The 19,922-nt window shown below is 55.6% G+C and overlaps 9 protein-coding genes across 9 annotated transcripts; 3 read left to right on the top strand and 6 right to left on the bottom strand.

The window, feature by feature from the left end:
• Positions 1-31: 31 nt before the first annotated feature.
• Positions 32-1,478, top strand: M421DRAFT_58581 (uncharacterized protein; the record flags this gene model as incomplete). The annotated part of the gene is made up of 5 exons (XM_033595616.1): positions 32-166; positions 265-365; positions 418-671; positions 723-1,260; positions 1,289-1,478. 5 exons carry the CDS (start codon positions 32-34, stop codon positions 1,476-1,478), a joined length of 1,218 nt encoding a protein of 405 aa, XP_033450819.1.
• Positions 1,479-1,607: 129 nt separating this feature from the next.
• M421DRAFT_58939 (alpha/beta-hydrolase) lies at positions 1,608-2,807 on the bottom strand (the record flags this gene model as incomplete). Its single annotated transcript, XM_033595646.1, has 2 exons — positions 1,608-2,282; positions 2,370-2,807. The coding sequence occupies 2 exons, from the start codon at positions 2,805-2,807 to the stop codon at positions 1,608-1,610; spliced, it is 1,113 nt and encodes a 370-aa protein (XP_033450818.1).
• Positions 2,808-3,848: 1,041 nt separating this feature from the next.
• M421DRAFT_376840 (MFS general substrate transporter) lies at positions 3,849-6,263 on the bottom strand. Its single transcript, XM_033589815.1, has 2 exons — positions 5,125-6,263; positions 3,849-5,075 (listed from the first exon to the last, which is right to left on the bottom strand). The coding sequence occupies exons 1-2, from the start codon at positions 5,953-5,955 to the stop codon at positions 4,119-4,121; spliced, it is 1,788 nt and encodes a 595-aa protein (XP_033450817.1). The 5' UTR covers positions 5,956-6,263; the 3' UTR covers positions 3,849-4,118.
• A 420-nt stretch (positions 6,264-6,683) lies between these two features.
• Positions 6,684-7,328, bottom strand: M421DRAFT_91070 (uncharacterized protein; the record flags this gene model as incomplete). The annotated part of the gene is made up of 3 exons (XM_033597909.1): positions 6,684-6,928; positions 6,993-7,078; positions 7,126-7,328. The coding sequence occupies 3 exons, from the start codon at positions 7,326-7,328 to the stop codon at positions 6,684-6,686; spliced, it is 534 nt and encodes a 177-aa protein (XP_033450816.1).
• Positions 7,329-7,784: 456 nt separating this feature from the next.
• Positions 7,785-11,384, bottom strand: M421DRAFT_91069 (3-hydroxy-3-methylglutaryl-coenzyme A reductase; the record flags this gene model as incomplete). Its single annotated transcript, XM_033597908.1, has 3 exons — positions 7,785-8,154; positions 8,206-10,634; positions 10,692-11,384. The coding sequence occupies 3 exons, from the start codon at positions 11,382-11,384 to the stop codon at positions 7,785-7,787; spliced, it is 3,492 nt and encodes a 1,163-aa protein (XP_033450815.1).
• Positions 11,385-12,266: 882 nt separating this feature from the next.
• Positions 12,267-13,027, bottom strand: M421DRAFT_58482 (uncharacterized protein; the record flags this gene model as incomplete). Its single annotated transcript, XM_033595605.1, has 3 exons — positions 12,267-12,586; positions 12,638-12,805; positions 12,856-13,027. 3 exons carry the CDS (start codon positions 13,025-13,027, stop codon positions 12,267-12,269), a joined length of 660 nt encoding a protein of 219 aa, XP_033450814.1.
• Positions 13,028-14,351: 1,324 nt separating this feature from the next.
• M421DRAFT_3606 (uncharacterized protein) lies at positions 14,352-15,215 on the top strand (the record flags this gene model as incomplete). Its single annotated transcript, XM_033589669.1, has 1 exon — positions 14,352-15,215. The coding sequence occupies one exon, from the start codon at positions 14,352-14,354 to the stop codon at positions 15,213-15,215; it is 864 nt and encodes a 287-aa protein (XP_033450813.1).
• Positions 15,216-15,786: 571 nt separating this feature from the next.
• On the bottom strand, positions 15,787-16,465 carry M421DRAFT_99844 (RNA-binding domain-containing protein; the record flags this gene model as incomplete). Its single annotated transcript, XM_033598810.1, has 2 exons — positions 15,787-16,109; positions 16,165-16,465. The coding sequence occupies 2 exons, from the start codon at positions 16,463-16,465 to the stop codon at positions 15,787-15,789; spliced, it is 624 nt and encodes a 207-aa protein (XP_033450812.1).
• A 257-nt stretch (positions 16,466-16,722) lies between these two features.
• M421DRAFT_418865 (uncharacterized protein) lies at positions 16,723-19,338 on the top strand. The gene is made up of 2 exons (XM_033591926.1): positions 16,723-17,068; positions 17,118-19,338. The coding sequence occupies exons 1-2, from the start codon at positions 17,000-17,002 to the stop codon at positions 19,263-19,265; spliced, it is 2,217 nt and encodes a 738-aa protein (XP_033450811.1). The 5' UTR covers positions 16,723-16,999; the 3' UTR covers positions 19,266-19,338.
• Positions 19,339-19,922: the final 584 nt, after the last annotated feature.

The following is a 19,922-nucleotide window of genomic DNA, read 5'->3' as shown; positions in this document are numbered from 1 at the left end:
ATCGCTACTTGAGGCTGATGGGGATGTCAGCATGAGCTTGATCAATACGGATCAGTCAGCCAATGCCTCAGAACCTCGTGCGACTATCAGCCAAGCAGAGTCACGACCGAGGAAAAGAAGCCGGATCACTGTTGCTTGTGCAAAATGTAGACGGAAGAAATCACGCGTCAGCCGCACCGAGGAATATAAGTCGTTGTGTTAGAATCACGCCAACACTCCTGCAAACTGCCAATGGAGGCTTGTGCTGATACAAGGCGTCGATAGTGCGATGGCCTCTACCCAAACTGTTCCTCATGTGCTGAACACGGCTTTAAGTGTGCGTACTCTAACACAGGAGCTTTGACCAGATCTTCAGCACCCAAAGAGTTAGCCAAAGCATCTGCTAGACTAGCTGGTACCTTTACTAAACAGCTGCAGACTGACCGCGGGGCTGGAGTCTCAGGTTGCAATCTTGAGAGAACAGATCGCTAAGCTGACATCCAGGGTGGATGGACTCGAGGGCGAATCTTCCTGCAGGTTTTTAGATTCAGCAACTGTTCAATGCCGGGGCGTTCCTATCGACCCTACCCCCTTGACCTGTAGCGACCCGAACACAGCGCTTGAAGCCGAAGACCCTACCGATGGAATTGGCTCAGTCGCTTTTACTGAAGAAGAACATTCAGCTTTCTTTGGTAAGCACATAAGGATTGCGCGACGATAGCAGGCTAATAGCGAGGCGACAGGACCAACATCCAACATAGCATTCACGCGTCAGATAATCCGTACAACAAATCAGGTTCTACACAACGCTGCTTTTGCGGGCACACCTATCTCTTTGGGAGCTTCAGGTGTCAAGAACCATGTCATTCATGTATCCCGTCCTTTATCTCCAGGTCCGGACCTTCTGAGTTTCGCAGGCGAGGCATCGATCAAAGCAGAACCGTTTCTTCTTCCACCGACTGGTGAGATGACGTCCTTGATTGGCCTCTACTTCACAACAACAGGATTACTGTACCCCTTCATCGATCGTCGCAAGTTCCTCGAGTCATACCGGCAGATGATTGACCTTGGTATCTCGTCAGTGCGCAGATCGTGGTTGGGCTTGCTGAACATGATATTCGCGATAGCAACGAGCGCGAGCTGGGGTCACGACCCTACAGTCACGGCAGATGCCCGTACCTCAAGATCAGATTCGTTCTATAGGTGCGCAGTGACTCTGAGCGACCGGCAGATCCGTTATGTTACAAGTCTCGAAGTTGGTAAGCACTTCCAGCATCGAACGTTTTTACTCTACTGATTTGTGCCCTAGTACACAAATGCTTCTATTGACTAGCATGTACCTACAGGGCACCGAGTACTCCGTCGGGACGTGGAACGTCCACGGGCTTGCAGTGAAAGCAGCTTATCAGCTGGGACTACACTCTCCTGATGATCTAGGTAGCGTCAACAACACCACAATGAGCCAACGCACCCGGAACTACATTTCATCGTCGCCATGAGCTGCTCCTTGACTCCCCGAGGCCCTGCAGATCCGAGATCTTCCCCGCAACTGTGTAAGCCTGATTTGGTAAAGCGTGCATCCATCAAACACGAGACACTGAGCGGCGATCAACTCGACTCATAATGTCTTACTTTCCCCACGCATTCAGGATGTCCATCAAGTACCCTCGCTTATCCCGCATGCTGATACTCGCATGCGTATCGTCCAGCATCCTCAGCCTCACTCTCTCCTTCCATTCCATCGGTCCCTTGTTCGTCACCTCGCCATCAGTCTGCTCACTATCCGTCCTCAGTCTCCCCGCAATCGTCCTGCCATGATTTGGCGGCACGTTCTTGTCCTGACTCCCATACCACAACACAACCGGCAGATCCTTTCGAACATCCTCAATCCTGAACCCCCAATCCGTACACATCGTATACCCATCCTTACACATGGCATCAAAGCCCTGCTCATAGCTCGCTCTCGAAGTAGCAAGATAGGCGCGCATCTCGTCCTCGTCGCTGAAGAACGCTTTATCGGAGTCGCTCATGCCCTTTATGCGGTCCGGAGATAGAAAGAGACGCAGACGCTCTTCGTCGGAGAGCTCGAGGCTGTTGGCGTTGTCTAGCTGGGAGAACCACCGCAGAAAGATTTGAGGCGAATAGCGCCAGCCGACGCTGAAGCCTAGAAAGGTGGGCCATCCGGCGCCGGACATGCCAATATCTGGGGGCCCGATGCCGCAGATCAAACTTACGACTTTCAGCTTTGAGGCGGGAAGGCCGTGCGCGAGCGAGAGCGCGTACGGGCCGCCACCGGAGACGCCCTGTGTGCGTCAGCTGAGATTTCAAACCAAAGGCAATCGAAGACTGCATCGAGGAAAGTGACTACGAGATGCATCGAGTGGGCGTACCATCACCGCATACTCACTGAGCCCCAATCCCTCCGTAAGCTCATTGATATCCTCTGCCCAGCTCTTCACTGTCCTCACGCCAAACTTCTCAAACGAACTACTCCATCCATGCCCCGGGCGGTCAATGCTAATAATCCTGAGTCCCAACTCTTTTCCCAGATCATGATATCGCGTGGCCTCGATGCGACTCCCAGGAAGACCATGCTGGTACAAAATCGGCTTGCCTTTTGGGTCGCCGTAGTCTGCGTAACCGAGTGTACGGCCGTCGGGTAGGGAGAAGGTGTGTGAGTGCGAGTTGTCGAGGATGTACCTGCAGTTCTCTGCGCCGTGGAGAGTGATTGTGGGTGGCGAGGGTTGTTTGCGGCGAGATAAGAGATAGACTGCACTACTGGTGCCTAGAGCACCGAATGTGTAGTATAGGCCTTTGAAAGATCCCATGATGCGTTTCTTGCGTATGAGGCTAGGTCTGTGAACATTCGATGAGCAGCTCGATGACGAGCTGAATACTGCCTTATATCCTACATTACGTCTTACAGCCTCGCGAACACTGTTCGGAGGAGGATGTGACTGAATACGCTGTGAGATGCGGTCACATCGCTGTTGACTAGGGTAGGTGCTGACGGGCGCCTCTTCTGGAACGAATTGTTGCCGGGTCGCCCCGGGAAGTCGCTGCCTGGCGTCGGAGGCCGACTGCCGTGTCTGTGTCGCTACTTGATCCTGCTACATGGTACAATGCTTTGTCAAAGTCTACACATGTGACGTATAGCCATAAAAGTGCTTTGAAATGCTCGGTTTATGCACATCAAAGTGTTCTCTATCGTACGCACGTCGCGCAAGTTGCACATCAGTGTTCCACAACATCTACCAGTATCGCGACCATGGTCTACCTACTTTACGAGCATGTCTCCAGGGACTTTGTTGTCGGAACAAGCGACACTGTCGACAGTCCGTCGCGCAATTCAGATCGTTCCATAGCTTTATACTGGGCGGATTGCCGGCATGGGATTCCAAGCTAAGTCATATCGTACGGGTCGTTGATAGATTGGAGATCATGATAGCAGTAGCGACATTAATCGCCATAGAGAATCTTGCTGTGGCCACAGCTGGCATAGGTGATAGTTGTGACTTTGCACATGTCGTCGATATATATAGCTTTGCTTCGAATATCTTGTGGGACTTAGAGCTGTTGGAAGATCTGTCGGTGTATTGAAAACGAATATGTGGACCTTTATAAACGATTGAGGATCTCTCTGCAGTGTGAGGCCATCTCCTCAGGGCAATTCTGTCGCTAAATGTATAACTTGCCGGATGTCCGCGACGAAGGTCCCGACATATGGCGAGTTGCTGGCAGAGCATGTCGGCCTGGCGCAATGCTAAGGTACGTCAAACGAACTTGAGTCTCGGGAAAAAGTTCCCGGACACGCATCGCAACATTGAGTGGCCATCGGCTCACCGGGACAATCCCGAGCGAACGGTGATGCCAGTCATTGAGGCAAAGCAAAATCCAAACGGCTTGTACGACGAACTGTTAGCACCAACATCGATGGTTAAATGTGATATTGCTTGTGTCTTAGTGCGAATGGACCGTGACGTTCTTCTAGCAGTGTGCGGCGTTGGGCAGCCAGATACGTTTGTTATGCAAGGCTGAAACCGCCTCGCCATAGTCATTGCCTGCTTCCATAACACCTTCAGCGCATTGCTGTTGCGGGGATTGCGGCATCCAAATTCGTAGCGTGCCGTGGCCGGGCACTACCTTCCGCCCCAACTTGTACCGCTGGCATCAACACCCGTACTACCCAGATTCGAGCTGTACCTCCGCAGCCCTTTGCCCATACCAATCGGTATAGACGAATGTCTTCTGTCATTGCTACCACGAGAGTGGCTTCTAGCGCCTTGCAGCTGCGTAGATGATCGCCTACGTTCAAGGTCGTTGATCTCTTCATCTTCATCTGAAGGAGCTGCACTTGATCTTCGCGTGCTAGTATAGCTGAGTATAGCGCCAGGTTCGCCGAACTCGGACTCTGACCGTGCTGCCATATCTTCAGGTACCGCTCTAGGTGCTGTGGCGATTTCCTCGTCATCGATGGTCGAGTCGTCATCCTCGTCCTCAGTCTCGGAGTCATCGCTGCTGCCAAAGCCCTTGCCTTCCACAAGCCACCAGGTTGGGATTGATGCTACTAGCGAGATGACGGTCAACGTCCAGAAAGGCACGATGATGTATCCTCGCTTAACCCCCCAGGTGAACAACCCGCCGCTAATGGCTGGTCCAGATGCACGCCCGATCGCCGAGACACTAGTCGCAACACCATTGATGGTTCCGAGAACCTGGAGACTGGCAGCACTGTTCGTGAGCATGATGGTTGAAGTCGGGAATGCGAAGGTGCCAGCAAGGCCGCGCACTACCAGCAGAGCCATCATCACAATCTGCTTCGCAGTAGGATCTGGGATGAGGCTGACAAAGGGCGTGATGAAGAAGATGGCTGGATAGATCAGGAAGGCGATTCGGAGACAGTTGAGCACACCTAGGTTGCGCGCAAGCGGTGGGAACAGTAGGAACTGGAACAAGGTTGACGAGACGGCGAAGAAGGTGAAAATAGCGCCTATGCGTCGCGAATCGATGCCAAAGCCACCGGCAAACTTGAAAGGCAGGCTGACGTTGGGATCATCTAGCTTCTGCGGTGGATGATGCAAAAAGACAGGTATCAACTGTGCAGCGTCAGTACGTAGAGGATGCTCAGCCGATGCCCGTGCTTACCTGATCATATGCAACCGAGTAGAGTGCCAGGAGTGTGTACACGGCCAGGTTCAACGTTGTCTGATATGTCAAGACGTCGCGGATTCTGGGCTTCTTTGGCCTTGTCCCGACGACTGGCCCAACGACTGGCCCGTTGGCAGTAGTTTTAGAACGATTCACAGTCTTCTGCTGACCAAGAAGCGGCTCGCGCTCTGGCTCGCGCTCTGGCTCCAAGTTGTCACCCTTCTTTCCAATACCGAATAGCTTGCGGAAAAATGCCACAAGCCTAGTGCCCGTCCGGAGACCGAGATCTTGATGGTTCTTCTTGGTCTCGAGCGTCTCTTGTAGGAAGAGCCATCCTACGACTATGCCGTTTGCGAAGAAGATCGCAGCCACAAGGTTTGGCAAGCAGTATGGGAATCTTTCCAACAAGCTATTACCACTCGGCTTGCGAGGGTCGAGTCGTAGCGGGTTCGAAAGCGCACCGCCCAATGTGGGACCGAAGATGGATCCAACCGTGAAGACCAGCGGCATGACAGAGAAGGCTCGAGGCTGCAGCTCCTTCCAGGGACACAGCTCGGCGACTGTCGTGCGCAGAATGCCAACATTGCCGTTGCCCAGGCCTTGCAGCGCACGCGCCGTCATGGCCATGGGCAGATTCGTCGAGAATCCCCAGAGCAGCATAGTCCACATCGTGTTGAGCAGGCCCAGCAGTATAATCGGTTTCCGTCCGTAGTGATCTGACGCCGCACCCCAAATCAAGCCTGTGAAGGCCTGGCATATCGAGAAGATGGCGGACGTGAGGCCAGCCCAACGCGCGATTTCGTTCTGAGGCACGCCGAACCGTTCCATAAGCTCTGGTACATATGGCCAGACCGATGTCAGGGCGATCGGTTCTGCGAACCGACATATGGCTGATGTCTGTTAGCTACACGGCGGGCGGTGAAGCAAGATGGAGTATTGTTCACAAAGAATGACCAGTTGCTTGACTGGTAGTTTGGGTTCGCTCATGATGGCGCCGTGGTTTCTGGACGCATGCTATGCAGCAATCGCAGGTATGTGACTTTGGCAGGAAAGCTCAAGAGCTGATGCTTATGGCGCAGGCGGTGGAGCTCTTTCTTATGACCGCAGCCAGAGAGGATCCACTCCGCAAGAGACGGTGACGGCGCCGGGCGGACCAGGGTCATGCCGGGAACGCCAATTGCGCGTCTCGCACGGCTTCACCCTCACGCACGCCATCACTCCGAACCCCGAGGGTTGCAATCACCATGCGCGATGAGGTCGGTTGCCGCGTGATGTGGTAGAGCTACTTTGAAGGTCTCACGCGGAGCTGGAAGGAACGGTCCCCAAGAGCATCAGGGTCCACCAGGCCACCGCCCATGCAGGCACAATCGCGGATGATACAGGGATTTGGGTATCGTCATTCTTAGCTCAATTGACGTGTGCTATCAGCTTGTTACATCGTGAGTACGTTGCCTAAGCCTTTGCCAGCTTCTCAGCGCCAGGCCACGGGGCTCATCCTCCTCAACGTCCCTCTAACATCTAGGCATTGAATTTGCAATGAGAGCGGCCAGAAGTCATCAGCTGTCTAGTTTTTCCCCTCTGCGTAACGGCTTTGTCTCACTGGCGGTACCAAAGCCAGCTCGTCTAGAAGGAATAACACCCGCATTGTACGTCTCAAACCTAGAAACCACACCGGCCTGGCTCGACGCCGGGTCTTCGTCTCCAGCCAGTCCACGCTCTTGCGAGATTCGCATCAACGCGATGTCCTCACCCGATTCGTTGAGTTCTACGTCGCGGTAGGCCGTTCCACCAGGGGCTGAAGCTGTGTCTGGTATCTTCGCATCTTGTGCCGTCTGTTCAAATGCGAACAACTTCCCAAACCGTACCTTGAGTTCCTTCAGGTCCTTGGGCACGCTCTCGTGACCACCGAGGGAGCCCTATGGAGCAGCCATCTCCACCTCTGTCTGCCCAGCTGCAGTGGTCATCAAGATCTGAACAAAACCTCCATCTATGGCTGACACTCCGTTGTGCCTGAACGCCAGCAATCCCATAGCGACAATCGGTAGCGTGAACAGAAGGCAAAGTCCGTAGGGCAGGAAGAAGTTGAGATGGCGCTGGAAGTGGTAGACGTTGACAACGCGGCTGTCCGTGCCGTTGACAATGCTGTACCATGTGTTGAGGGTCAGGGCTGATATGGTTATGTTGGCCAGTACCTCGTTCATGATAGTATCGGACAAGCACGATCTCCCCTGCAGCATACTGCTTAAACATCTCGCCCGGAACATATTTTATAGACGCGCTCCTGTAGTAACGGGCTCCTGTTTGTATCTCATGCACTTCCCATTCGCTGGGGACGAAGCCTTTCACGCTTGCAAAACACCCAAGGGCTGCGGACAGGTGGGCTTCAACTCATCAGACTCTTCAAGAAAACCTGCCTACGGTCAAAGCAGCTCTGCATCTGCCCGACAGACAACCAGTCAACCATTTCATGAACGGAAAAGGGAATATATTTACTTGCAGTACTATTTTGTACAATGGCGATCTCAATAATCGCGTCTAGATAGCTTACTCAGCGCATGTATGAATGCTCAGCGTCAAACAACAGAATAGCCGCTTTTCTTCACGGTCTATGCATTAACGCCCGAACGCCATTCGTGCCTCAGCCCTAATTCGTCTTCCTAACGCCTGGGAATAGGTCCTCCGTGGGTAGCAGGAGTCTGCGTTCCGTTGCCAGCAGGTGTAGCCGGCGCAGGAGTAGGCGCCCGCGACGGTGCTGCTGATGTGACGGCACTTCTGTTGTGAGCCATATGCGCCTTGACAAGATGTCCTGCACACAGAGCGCTGTTCAGCGAGAGTTCACCTGCGAGAACACCGGCGGCGATGATGCGGGCAAGCTGGCGCGCATTGTCGCCGGGAGTTTCCTGGTGGGCTCCGCGCACGCCGAGGAGATCGAGCATTGCGGATTGCGGCTCGAGGATTGTGCCACCACCGATGGTGCCGACTTCGATCGAGGGCATAGAGACGGAGATCTGGAGGCTGCCGTTTACGCTGGGAAGGTCAGTATGTGTATGAGATGGTAGGGAGAAAGAAGAGACGTACTTGTTCATGATGGTGATGCAGTTGGCACTCTCGACGACTTGCGCCGGGTCCTGACCAGTCGCCAGGAACATAGCGGCGACTATGTTGGCGGCGTGGGCGTTGAAGCCACCGATGGATCCAGCCATGGCGGAACCGATCAAATTCTTCTGGATGTTCATCTGAACGAGGTCATCGACTTCGCACTTCAAGACGGACTTGACAATAGCGCCAGGGATGATGGCCTCGGCAACGACACCTTTACCGCGACCATCGATCCAGTTGATCGCGGCAGGCTTCTTGTCGGTGCAGTAGTTGCCCGAGACGGTAACAACACGCATATCGTCAAAGCCGCACTCGGAAGCCATGACAGTCAGAGCATGCTCCACACCCTTGGAAATCATGTTCATGCCCATAGCGTCACCGGTGGTGGCCCTGAAGCGAACGTAGACATTGCAACCAGCGATGGCACTCTTGAGTGCTCGGAGCCTGGCGAAACGGGAAGTCGAGTTGAAAGCATCGGCCATAGTCTTCTGGCCTTCCTCAGAGTCCAGCCAGTTCTTTGCAGCACCGGCACGAACCAGACTGTCGAATCCGATGCAGGGTCCACGAGTCATACCATCATTAGTGACAACAGTGACAACGCCGCCGCCAGCGTTGATGGCCTTGGCACCGCGAGATGTGGAGGCGACCAAGACGCCCTCGGTAGTAGCCATAGGAAGGAAGTAGTTCTGGCCGTCGACAAGGATGGGTCCGGCAACACCGACAGGGAGAGGCAGGTAGCCAATAACGTTCTCACAGCACGCACCATGGACGAGTTCATAGTTGTAGTGCTCGTATGGAAGAAGCGAACGTTCGAGGAGGGTCGATGTTTCACGAGTTGCGTGGGTGCGCGAAACCAGACCACGGCGAATCTTGACAGCGCGGGTCTTGTCACCGAGGGTCTTCTCGAGGGCGTAACCAGGAATCTTGCCCTTGAGCGACATCTCAATCAGTTCTTCGTCAGTCATCTTGGGCGCGTTCTTCTCCTTGAGCATCTGCTCCAGAATCTCGAGGGATCGGTTAGGCTGCTTCTGCTGGTAATCGGAAGGGCCGGCGGGGATATCAACCTGAAGCCTCTGCTGAGCGGGACGAGGGGCGATCTCTGTGAGTGGCTTGATGCCACCACGACCAGCTTGCTCATCAGGACCAGGTGTCCTAGGAGGAGTAGGTACAGACATTGAAGGGACGCGAGACTGGGTACTGGAAGGAGCACCATCCTGGATCTCCGAGGGCGAGGGGGGTTCCAGTGCCTTGTGCGGCTCCTTTATGGTCAAACGGGCAGCATTGAACAGGTAGCCGTTGAGAACGACGCTCATGACCAGGGCAAGCACGATCCACTTGCTGAGAAAAGGATCTTCCAGGCTCTTGAGCACGCCGTCAACGATGTGATTGCTGATGTTGGCTCCAAAAGCCGAGTCGGAATCAATTCCACCAGGCTCAGCGTAGTGGACGGACGGGTATTCGAGCTCGTACTTGATTGGCATCAGCACTGTAACAAGAGTAGTGACCCCGGTGCTCTTTGCCTGCTCGAGGAGGTAGTCCAATCCGCTTCCAGCAACCTTGAAGGGATCCAGAGGAGGCGAGGCGCCAACGCCCGATACGTGAGCTCCCCTGGTTGGCGTGAGGCCAAAACGGTAGGTAGCCAGGTTGAGGAAATTGACGAGGAAGAAACCAGCAACCATAATGACCTTGAACTTCGGGACAGTGATCTTCTTGCCAAAGATGGTCGTGGTGTTCGAGCGGAGCTGGACGTCGCCAGAGTTGCTGGGCCATTCGCTGCTGCGAGCTACGTTCTCAGCGACCTTGCCATCGATGCCATCGTCCTCCAGTGCACGACGCAGGGCTACGTGGCGCTTGATGCGGTTGATCTCGAGCTTGATGGTCAGAATTGCGGTGTAGAAGGTCAAGAGCATAACGGAGTCGAAGAACAGGATCCAGGCGCCCAGGAAGCAGAACTGTCGCAGTCCACCCTGGATTCCAGACATGGCTCCTGCAACCAAGATCAAGATCTCGAAGAAGTAGTCCCTGACAATCTCAAATCCGGTCCTCTTGATGGCGACCTGAACAGCAGACTGGATAGTAACGGGCTCTCCGCGGTTGTCCTCTGCAGCGCGGCGGGCGTCAATGGCAGCCGAAAGCACAGCCTTTGTCAGAACAATGGGCTTCTCGAATCCAATGATGACGACCAGGAAGGGCAAGCCCTCGGACAGCAAGATCATGTTAATGGGTACACCGAGGTAGACTGTGATGGCGAGCGCGAAGAGGAATGCGAAGGCTGACTGGAGGAGCACGGCTGTCGCAAGCCAGAAGTTGGACCCCAGTCGCCTCATTGCGAGGAATAGCGAGACAAACGTCAGGTGCATTGCGAGGTAGCCGAGTGCCATGATGATGATGTCGCCCGTATCGGCGTTCTGCCAGTCACTTCTTAGCCAAGTTCCCACATGTCAGTATCCCAGCAATCGACGTACCTTGAGCAGATCGACGAACGAAGTCCACGAGTCGTTGAACCAGTTGCGCACGCCGCCTGAAGCACTGCCGTTCTTGGAGGCGCGCATCATCCACTTCTTCTCCTCGCGCGTGCCCTCCTTGTCCGAGCCCTGGGCGTCTGCGACGTCGGCGGGGGCCATGATCTCGTGCATGGCCATGAGGAAGTCGGAGGCTTCGGCGTAGGGAATCGAGTAGGCGAGCGACGTGTCCTGCGACAGCGTGGAGAAGGAGCTCGAGGAGCTGGGCAGACGCTCGACGGAGACGTTGCTGGGGATCGCGCTCTGCGACGGCGCCGAGTTGCTGCTGCTGGACTCGGGGAACACGAGGGTGACGAGGGCCAGCTCTCGTGCCTGTACGCCGGCGCCCGTCTCCTCGGCCTGCCACTGCCAGTTGGTCTCGGCGCCCACGCGCAGCAGCTTGCTGCCGGCCAGCAGCGTCTGCAGGTCAACGCGCCCGGTGTGCGCAACCTCGGTGTCCAGGAGGCCCTTGTCGAGCACGCCCAGGTACGAGTAGCTGCCGATGAAGGCGATGGTGACGATGGTGTGGATCGGGTGTGTGCATGCTTTCTTCGCGACCGAGAGCAGGACGGGCGAGACGGAGCGGGCGAACCAGGTCGGCGTGGTCTTTGCCTGGGGCGCGGCCGACTGCCACCGGCTGGTGAGGAAGCCGAACATGGTGCACCGCTGAAGTTGATTCAGCGAGGGGCGTCGCGGGGCTCTTCAGGAGGAGCCTGTTCGCATCGGCCGTGACGCGGTGCAGTGGCTGTGTGCCGGGCGGTGCGCGGGCGACGCGTGTGGGACGAGTGAACGAGGAATGCGAGGTAGGTTATGCCAGCGGTTCGAGACTGGGACATGTCAGTACCTACTCGGCCATGCCATAGATGTATTGCCGCCCGCCGGCGTTCGCTGTGCTCACCTCTCGAGTGCGACGGCGTTCACTGCACGGCGCAGGCAGAACGGGTTCCAAATTACTACTCACACGCTCAACTCTCGCCGAAATCGGACAATTTGGCGTCACAACAGCACGCGAGCACACTCTGTGAAGAAGCTGCCTCGCAGGTGAGGAGCGATTCCAGCGCGGACCCGTGCTCGGCGGTGACAGACCCTCTTTCCACGGGTGGGCCCCTATCCACGACTTTTTGAGACGCTCTCACCGCTTTGTGGTCAGGGCGCCGTGCGTAGGATTCGGTAGTGAGGACACAATGGACAGCAGACAACAAAGAGAGTGGAAAAGGGCGCCAGCTATACGCCTACTATCGTTCAAGAGTTCATCACAGCAGGTCGCTTGGGGCGCTCAAAGGGAAAGCGAACGCTTCTCCCGTAGTGGTGAAGCGTTGAACCCGTTGCTGCGGAATTACCTCAGCGCCACACTGTGGCGTATCTGACTCTTGTCAATCTCTGCAGCCTGACGTGGATCAACAGGGGCTGCAATCAGATAAGATTACCCATCTCGATCAAATTTGACTGCCTCGGGCCCTCTCTCTATTCCGATGCCGGGTCTCCTACGTCTATGCAATACTTTCGCCTGAATACCAAGACCAATGCTGTTGCAGATTTTCACTCAAACTTTGCTGTCATGGGGACATCGCCGTTGGTGATATCCTTCAGGAAGTCGCGGTCCGGCCTGTACAGCATGACGTGGAAATGCTCGACTGCGTGAACGCTCTTCAGGCTCTTCCAGTTCTTGAACCAGACGAGCTCGTTGACCTTTGTCGCGAATGTCTTCTGGACGTAGTCGTCGATCTCCTTGCGTGACTGTGCCGTGCACAGGCCAGTCTCCTCGTCGTCCTCGAGCTCGAACTTGGTCCACACCACGAGATGCACAATGTCTGGGTCGATGCCATATGGCCAGTCGTTGTACAGGATCCTGATGTCCTCTGACACATGTTAGACAATGTCGGTTCTTCTCTCGATGGGGTCTTCAATACCATCAAATTTAAACGGCCCACCCTGCGGCTGCATGCTGCCCCACTGCAGCCGCTCGTTTACAATGAAGTTCATAATGCTGCCATACCCTTTCACCAAACGGTACGTAAACGCTCGGTACCGCCGCAGCTCTGACGGTTTGCGGTGGAACTTGTCGATGCGGTCGGTCCCTAGCAGCCGCCGTCAGTACTTGTGCATACGTTTGGTTGCACTATCGTACTGACAATCTCCCGCACTTCCGGCCAGGTCAACAACTTGTAGTCCTCGTCGGGCGTGCCAATAATGCGCTGATCTTTTTCGCTACTGTCCTTCAAAAAATCGGGACATTCCGCCGGCCATTGCTCTTCAGGCACGTTCACTTTCCAGAATGGCAACGACTCTTCTTTGGGCATCGTGATCCGTTACGTGGTCTGAACGTGTGTCGAGATCCCGATCTGGTAAGACAAGGATTGCGGAGTAGTGATCCAGGAAACCCCAACGGTCAGAGATTGAGCGGAGGATTGAACGCATCTTGCTCACACGCAGCCTCGCCTCGCCTCGGGGCGGTCTAGCGCTTGTTTCAGGCGAACCGTCACTTCAAAAAGGAAAAGCGAGGTGCATTTTGGCCGACCTCCCAACATGAGGCTGGATGCACGCACGACCAGCTCAGCTCAGCTGCTTGCCCGCGCGAGGAACAGCGGTCAAACCTTCTGCAGCTGCAGGTGCGGGTAACTGCCGGCGAATCTTCAGCCTTCCGCGCGTTGCATTCATAAGAGCGGCGATCAAGCACCTGCCAGCATCCAGCCTGTTCCCTGTCTCGAGTCGTCCTTGTGCAATTTCGGCGCTGTGACAGCGCCGTCTGAACGGGATCGCGCTGTTCTCCCGCTGTTCATCTGGCTCTGATTGGACGACTAGTGCTCCACTTGGCAGTCAGAACGTCGTCAAACAAGGATCCCATCGCGGTGAAGGCTTCGGCGGACGAAACATACGGGAATCGGTGTGTTGCTGATCAGAGCGGCAGTTGCATCCAAGGTGCGCAGGTCCATACCAGTACGCCAATAATGTTGTGTTAGGGGTGCGGTGCTGTGCTGCCAAGTATGTTGTTTCCAGATGCTACGTAACAAACATATTTCCTTCACCACCACTCATTCTTCTGTCAGCGCCTTGACGACCTGCTTTCCCCACAAACAAACACATTACATCATTCCTTGCGATCATCAACTAGCCACGCTCATTCGACATTCATCGTGGGACATCCTAGCACGACAAGGTTTCAATCTAAAACTGCGAAATCACCTGTCTACAACGTTGCTCCACTACAATCTCGGGCAACACAGCATTCATTTCGAGTACCACGACGACTTTCAAGATCGTCATCGCACCCGAATGAGACACTATCTTCACTTTACACCCGTTGGGCACGACTTTGCGTGCACAACCACTCCTTCGCGACGACGGTTAATATCGATACTTTGTCGGTGATACAGCGACAGCTTGGCAAGCAACAAACGCTCCCGACTTGACTTCACGAACCTTCGACTACTCAAATCCAGCTGGCCCCACTCGCTTTGACTTCACCTCGAATTTCGTACCTGTCTCAAACGACACCGCGACTGCCTGAGGCCCACGCCCCCCGTCCTCCCTTCCTTCTCCCAAGATCCCAATTTCGCCACCAAAACCCACCAAACCGCAAACGAGAATTATCTCAAAGACTCGAGCACCCCAATCAGCGTCACCATGGTCCAAGACCCCAACTTCTGGCGCCGCTTCTCGGTCGCAGTGCACAACGACGAAGCCGCCATGCTCGCCGCAGAGGCAGGAAAAGGAAACAAGGAAGACAAACATGCGTACGTCGTGTCACTATCCTCCCCCATAGATTCGCCCTCGTCCGCCAGCACACCAACATCGCAATGCCACCTCTCCCCGGCCTTTCCTCCCGCAGCGTTCACCGGCCCTGCAACAGCCCCAGTGCACGTTATCCAGTCCGAGAAAGAGAAGCGGAAGGAAGCGCGCAGGAGCAAAGCATCAAGCGGGACGCGGAGCGTGTACTTTGAGGCCGCAGGCTGGAAGACACCCGAGATGATCGCCCTGCACAGACTGCCCTCCTTCCCGCACTCATCGCACACACCCACCCCTTCACTCCCCTCCACACCGCACTCCGCACACTTCGCTCTGGCAGCGGATTCCCCGCCCTCCAAACGCGCAAGCAGACGTGCATCACGCTTCCGCTTCGCACTCTCCTCGCACCCCCCTTCGCTGCCCCCAACACCAAAATCCACAGCCTTCCCCGCCAGTACGTACTCGTCGCCGGCCTCGCAACACACGTCGCGCTTCGCCAAACACGCGAACGGCTCGCGACTCTCGCTGGGTATCAGCCTGTCGGGGCGGCCGAAGAGCGCGTTCCGGTTCTGGACGACGATTACGGCTGGCACTGTTGACGCAGAGACTAATGCGGGTATCAGGGACTCGTGGCTTGAGGGCCAGCAGCGCAAGGCGCGGCAGCGGGCGTGGATGTGCTGGGCGTTTTGGGGCGTGTTCCTTGTGCTTGTCGCTGGGGCGATTGTAACGGTGCTTGTGCTGCGGGGGAAGGGCATGATCTGATGGTGCGTCTGGGGAATGGGGCAGACGCTGGGCTTGTGGTTCGGGCTGGGACCATGGTGTGCATACGCCTGGGCGGCGTTTGGAGCATAATGTTTCTCGGCGGGCACAGTGCATGCATCAGCGATGCGACGTCCTTGTGCTGCTTTAGCGATTAGATGATACCAGGCCTGCACTGCAGTGCGGCTCAATGCGATTCCTTCCGTCCGCAACATGTCAATTTGGGTGGGGGGGCCAAAGGCAATATGCGCAGAATAAGATGCTTTTGCAGACTACCTATACCGGTCAGCAGTCGCTGCTTGTAATGTACAGTCCTTCTGTATGCGCGCTGTGCGCAACCAGGTATCAAACTCCTTGACGCCGTGTCGCCCTTGATGCTTTCTGCTCTGCTGCTGTCGACTCTTTCGACGTCCCTCGACTGCAGCGCGCTCCGCGTTGCTCACCTTCTCCCGTACGGGCTAGGGTACTCTTTCTAAGCGTCCTCCCTCATCTCAAATTTAACTCCCATCTCGTCTCTAGTCTTGATGTCCACCTCATCAGCACCAGCACCTACGGCCTCACTCTGAGGGTCCTCCTAGAACCTCTTCGCGGGCGGCGTAGGACTCCTGCTCATGCTCCTCTCGTCCCTGCCCCTCTCCTTGAGCCACTTGCGCGTGCTCATGTCCAGGTCGCGGTCCAGCTCCGGCGAGGGCTCCTTGCGGTGGATGAAGTTGCAGAAGCCTCCGCGCACGCAGCCCTCCCCGCTGTTCAGGCGACAGCAGGCCTCGCGAAAATCGGTCACGGGGGACAGCTCGCAGTAGATGGGGCGGCCGGCGTACCAGCGCGAGTTGAGCGCGTCGCACGCCTTCTGCGCGTCTTCCTCGTACTTGAAGCGCACGTAGACGTTGCCGATGAGATCTGTGCCGCTGTCAGTCAGCCTGTGCGCGCTGTCACGTGCAGGGTGTGTACTCACGGTCGTTGTTATTGTCGCACACGACCAGCTCCTCGACCAGCCCGTACTGGCACAGCTCGCACCAGATGTCCTCGTAGAAGGCGTCAAAATGCATCTGCATCTGCTGCGCGTTCATCTTGTTCTTCGGGTCGTACGCCGGGTTCTGGTACAGGTTAGGTAGCAGGACGGTCTGCGAGTACGACGGCTTGACGTGCTTGCGCGAGCAGCGGTCGCCGTGGCGGCACGCGCCGATCTTGTAGTAGAACGAGCAGTTGACCTTGTCCTGCTCCGTGCCGAAGATGGAGGCGAGGTAGTTGGCCATGCTTGCGGTATGTCGGGTGTATTGGGTACGTCGGGTGCGTTGAGTGTGTGGTCGAGGTAGATCGCAGGTGGGCGAGGTGTGTGTGGACGGGCGACGGCGGCGGCGACGGCGGTGTCGTGGTGAGCCTGCGCAAGCAAATGTCGCAACGGCCTGTCGCGAACTTCGAGCGGAGAACTACCTAGCGCCACAGCTTAGTCACGTTCGCGTGGCTTCGCGTGGCTTCGAGAACTGCACGCTTCGCTCATCCACCAGCACTCACCTGCGCAGCCTTGACAAAGTGGTGGCATACAGCTTCGTCACGTGAATTTCCAGCATACGGGCAGCTGCATGCACAACGCAAGATGGAGCCCACGCATCCGCTCCTCCGTCCTGGAGGCCTGCGTCTGAGGCAGCAATGTCCGCACTAGCCTCTTTCGTACAGCTGCCTACCACCCGTCCATATTGTAGAATGCTATAAGACCGATCAGTTGTCATGGAAATGGAGTCAATCGATACACTCTGGCACAGTCATAGTGACCGTCAGAACTTGTCGACATGGAATTTACAAACTCACAGCCGGCACTACGTCTTGCGAATGTTCAAGACGGGGAGACGATTCACCAGGTATCTGCAAACTACCCAGTCTGCACAACACCACTAACTTTCGTATCAGCGCTGTCTTTTAGTCACAGGAACATGCACGCCAAGCGGCCCTGGAGACTTCATCTCGGTCAAGACTACTGGCGCAAATGGCCTTGAGGTCTTCCCCGAACAGACATGGCCAGTTCACAGCAGTCACTTCAAGGCTCTAGTCATGCTGTCCCCTGGTGCTAATACGCTCGACTTCTCTCATATGGGACAAGACGGGCAAGCAGAATCGATCAAGATCAGCCTACTTTACATACCGTTGCTTCAACATCCGCCACTTCATCTTGCCATCATGGTAGCGAAAGACTCGCCACTGCTCATGGACTGTCCCCCTCAGAAGGCCGGCGGTCTCTCTTCAGCCCATTCAGATTTATCCGCTGCCATTGAGAAGTTCCGCATGACTGCTTACATGTGGCAAGCCATGACTGCCGAAGATATGCGCACGAGAGGTCTTGGCCGCAGAACATTCAGACTGGAAGAGGAGTGGACAGCTGATACCGTTAGCCGAGACTTCATCAATGCGAGGCACTCAGAGCATTATGTATGCAACTCTGAGGATGCCATACGATCGACGGCCAGGGTCACCATCGTAAGATCTTCGAAGACAAAGAAGGAGATATTGTACGCCGAAGGCAAAGATACAACGCCTATGAGCAACAATGGGCTGTTCGACATCTTCATGGAAGCACTTGCGGACCACGTTGGCCACTTCGATCCCTCATCCTCACCCGTTGTGGCAGGCTTGATACTAGACGCGCACTACAACAAATGCACCGAACAGGCTTTTACACATGTCAGTGCTGGCCGTCACAATTCGTCAGGCATTTCCTTGGGCACTTTCGGTAGTCATCTGACGTACTCTTGGCCGCGCTTCACGGAAGAAGTCAGCAGCTGTTTGACGGATGCTCGGATCCCTGGCCCGAAGATCTCGAGAGGCCAGTCCACTATCTGGGAGTCTTGTGCCTTTGGACAATCTTCCTTCCTGTCGGCTGTAGGTCTTGCCTTTGGCGCCAATGCGAACTCCCACGAACAAAGAGATCAATGCGCGATGGCGCAAGATTGGCGAGGGAAGTTCTTGTCTAGTGCAGACACTCTTGGTGGGCCATCTGAAGACGTGGAGGTAGCTGGCTGTTCCACCCTGGACCTCAAAGACGCCCTGAACCTTCGGCTTTCTCGGCACTTCCTTCTGCCTACAGACAAGTCATTCACAGATGCTCAGCGTACAGCAGAACCTGCGGCTGAGCCGAAGTTCACCGATAACGAGCAGGGTGAACTGGACGTAGTCTTGCGTGTCACATCTGCTGTTGGTATTGCACGTATCTCATTCAACCAGACACCAGAGTGTACACCCTCTATTGACTCGCCAGCCAATGAGCACGAATACACTCAAGACCAACTCGAGCAACGCTTCGACCGTTCCCAACCACTGCGCCTCGACATCCTCGGCCTCAACGGCAAAGAGCTCACCATCGCCAACGTATGGGAGACACTGACGGTCAAAACCTTCGTCCGCATTCCCGGAAGTCCTATCCGCCTCTTCAAGCGCTCCGTCTACACCGATGCCGTCGAAACCAATTCTGCCTCAACTTGCGACTGGGCACAGCTCCTCAAAGAGCGTGGTCCAGATGGCGTCGTCTACCGTGCAACATCTATCGACCTGCGTGTCGGCTGCTGGTGGGACGGCGGTGTCATCACGTACGAAGACGGGCACAAGAGCCACTGGGGCCCGATGTGCACGGGTGGCCGCGAGCACAGCTTTGGCGGTCACGCGTCACAGATCATTGACTTGCCGCCCGGTATCAATATCAAGCGTATCGAGGTCAACAGGGGGCACAATGCGAGCTATATGCGAGGCGTGAAGGTAAGGCTTGCGGATCGCACTGTGCGCGGGGAGCTCAATGCGAGGCGCGGTGATGGGGCGAATGTTGTGCGCTTGGAGCCTGCGTCGCACGAGGTTATTGTTGGGTTTTACGGGAAGAGTGGCAATTCTGATGGGGTTATGGAGTTTGGGATCATCACTGTGGCGAAGACTGTTGGGCTGGAGGGACTTCCGGACGCTGTGTTTGGTTTGCCGGAGCTGAGGAATACGGTTGGCATGGGGGAGGATGAAAGGAACGGTGATCAGGACGACGGCGACGACCATACTATCGATGGTGATGGGGACGACGAGTAGACCACAGTGCAGCGTGTCAGCACACCTTTCACAGCCGCCCCAAGTACAATAATCCATCACATAATCCCCGTACCACCAGTCGCTATACTTGCCCTTCTATCGTTCGCAGCACCTAGCATTTGTCCTCCGTCGCATTGCGTTCGACATCTGCAACTGGATTTTTGAGCGAGGTCATCCAGGTACCGTGCAACAGCCACCAACCACCCCAACTTTCCGAGCACCATCCAGGACCGCGCAACAATTTTGCATGCAGCAGCAAATGCCGTACCACGCAGCTCGTCAAACGCTTGGACCTTCAAATCGCGTCCCTTGCAATTTGACTGGGAGAAACGAACATCGGCAACCCGGCCAAGAACGTCTATATGCCTCAGGACTTGTGACTGCTAAAGAGTGTTTGGATGCTGTTTCACGAAACCGCATGTGGGGCACATTTGCGCGGACTCTCAACTCAACAACGAACAACGAACATGCCCTGCGCATCGTCACCGCAGTGGCAGGAAAAGGGCTCACAGCTCGCGATCGGGATTGCTGGTGTACGAAAGCTGGCAGTTGGCGAGCTCGGACTTGTTTGGGCCCAGCGCGATCAAATATAGAGATTGGCTGAGCGGCTATCTGGTCGTACAGCGATCAAATGCAGCCCAAATAGGAGCGTTTGCG

Source organism: Didymella exigua, assembly GCF_010094145.1.
Source record: "Didymella exigua CBS 183.55 unplaced genomic scaffold M421scaffold_8, whole genome shotgun sequence".
NCBI classification, from domain to species: Eukaryota; Fungi; Ascomycota; class Dothideomycetes; order Pleosporales; family Didymellaceae; genus Didymella; species Didymella exigua.
This window is presented reverse-complemented; position numbering and strand designations above follow the sequence as displayed.

Coding starts and splice junctions, on each gene's coding strand:
- M421DRAFT_376840 (XM_033589815.1), bottom strand. CDS start 5,955: ATGGAACGGTTCGGCGTGCCTCAGAACGAAATCGCGCGTTGGGCTGGC. Junction 5,076..5,124: donor ACTCGGTTGCATATGATCAG/GTAAGCACGGGC, acceptor GACGCTGCACAG/TTGATACCTGTCTTTTTGCA.
- M421DRAFT_418865 (XM_033591926.1), top strand. CDS start 17,000: ATGGAATTTACAAACTCACAGCCGGCACTACGTCTTGCGAATGTTCAA. Junction 17,069..17,117: donor ACGGGGAGACGATTCACCAG/GTATCTGCAAAC, acceptor CTTTCGTATCAG/CGCTGTCTTTTAGTCACAGG.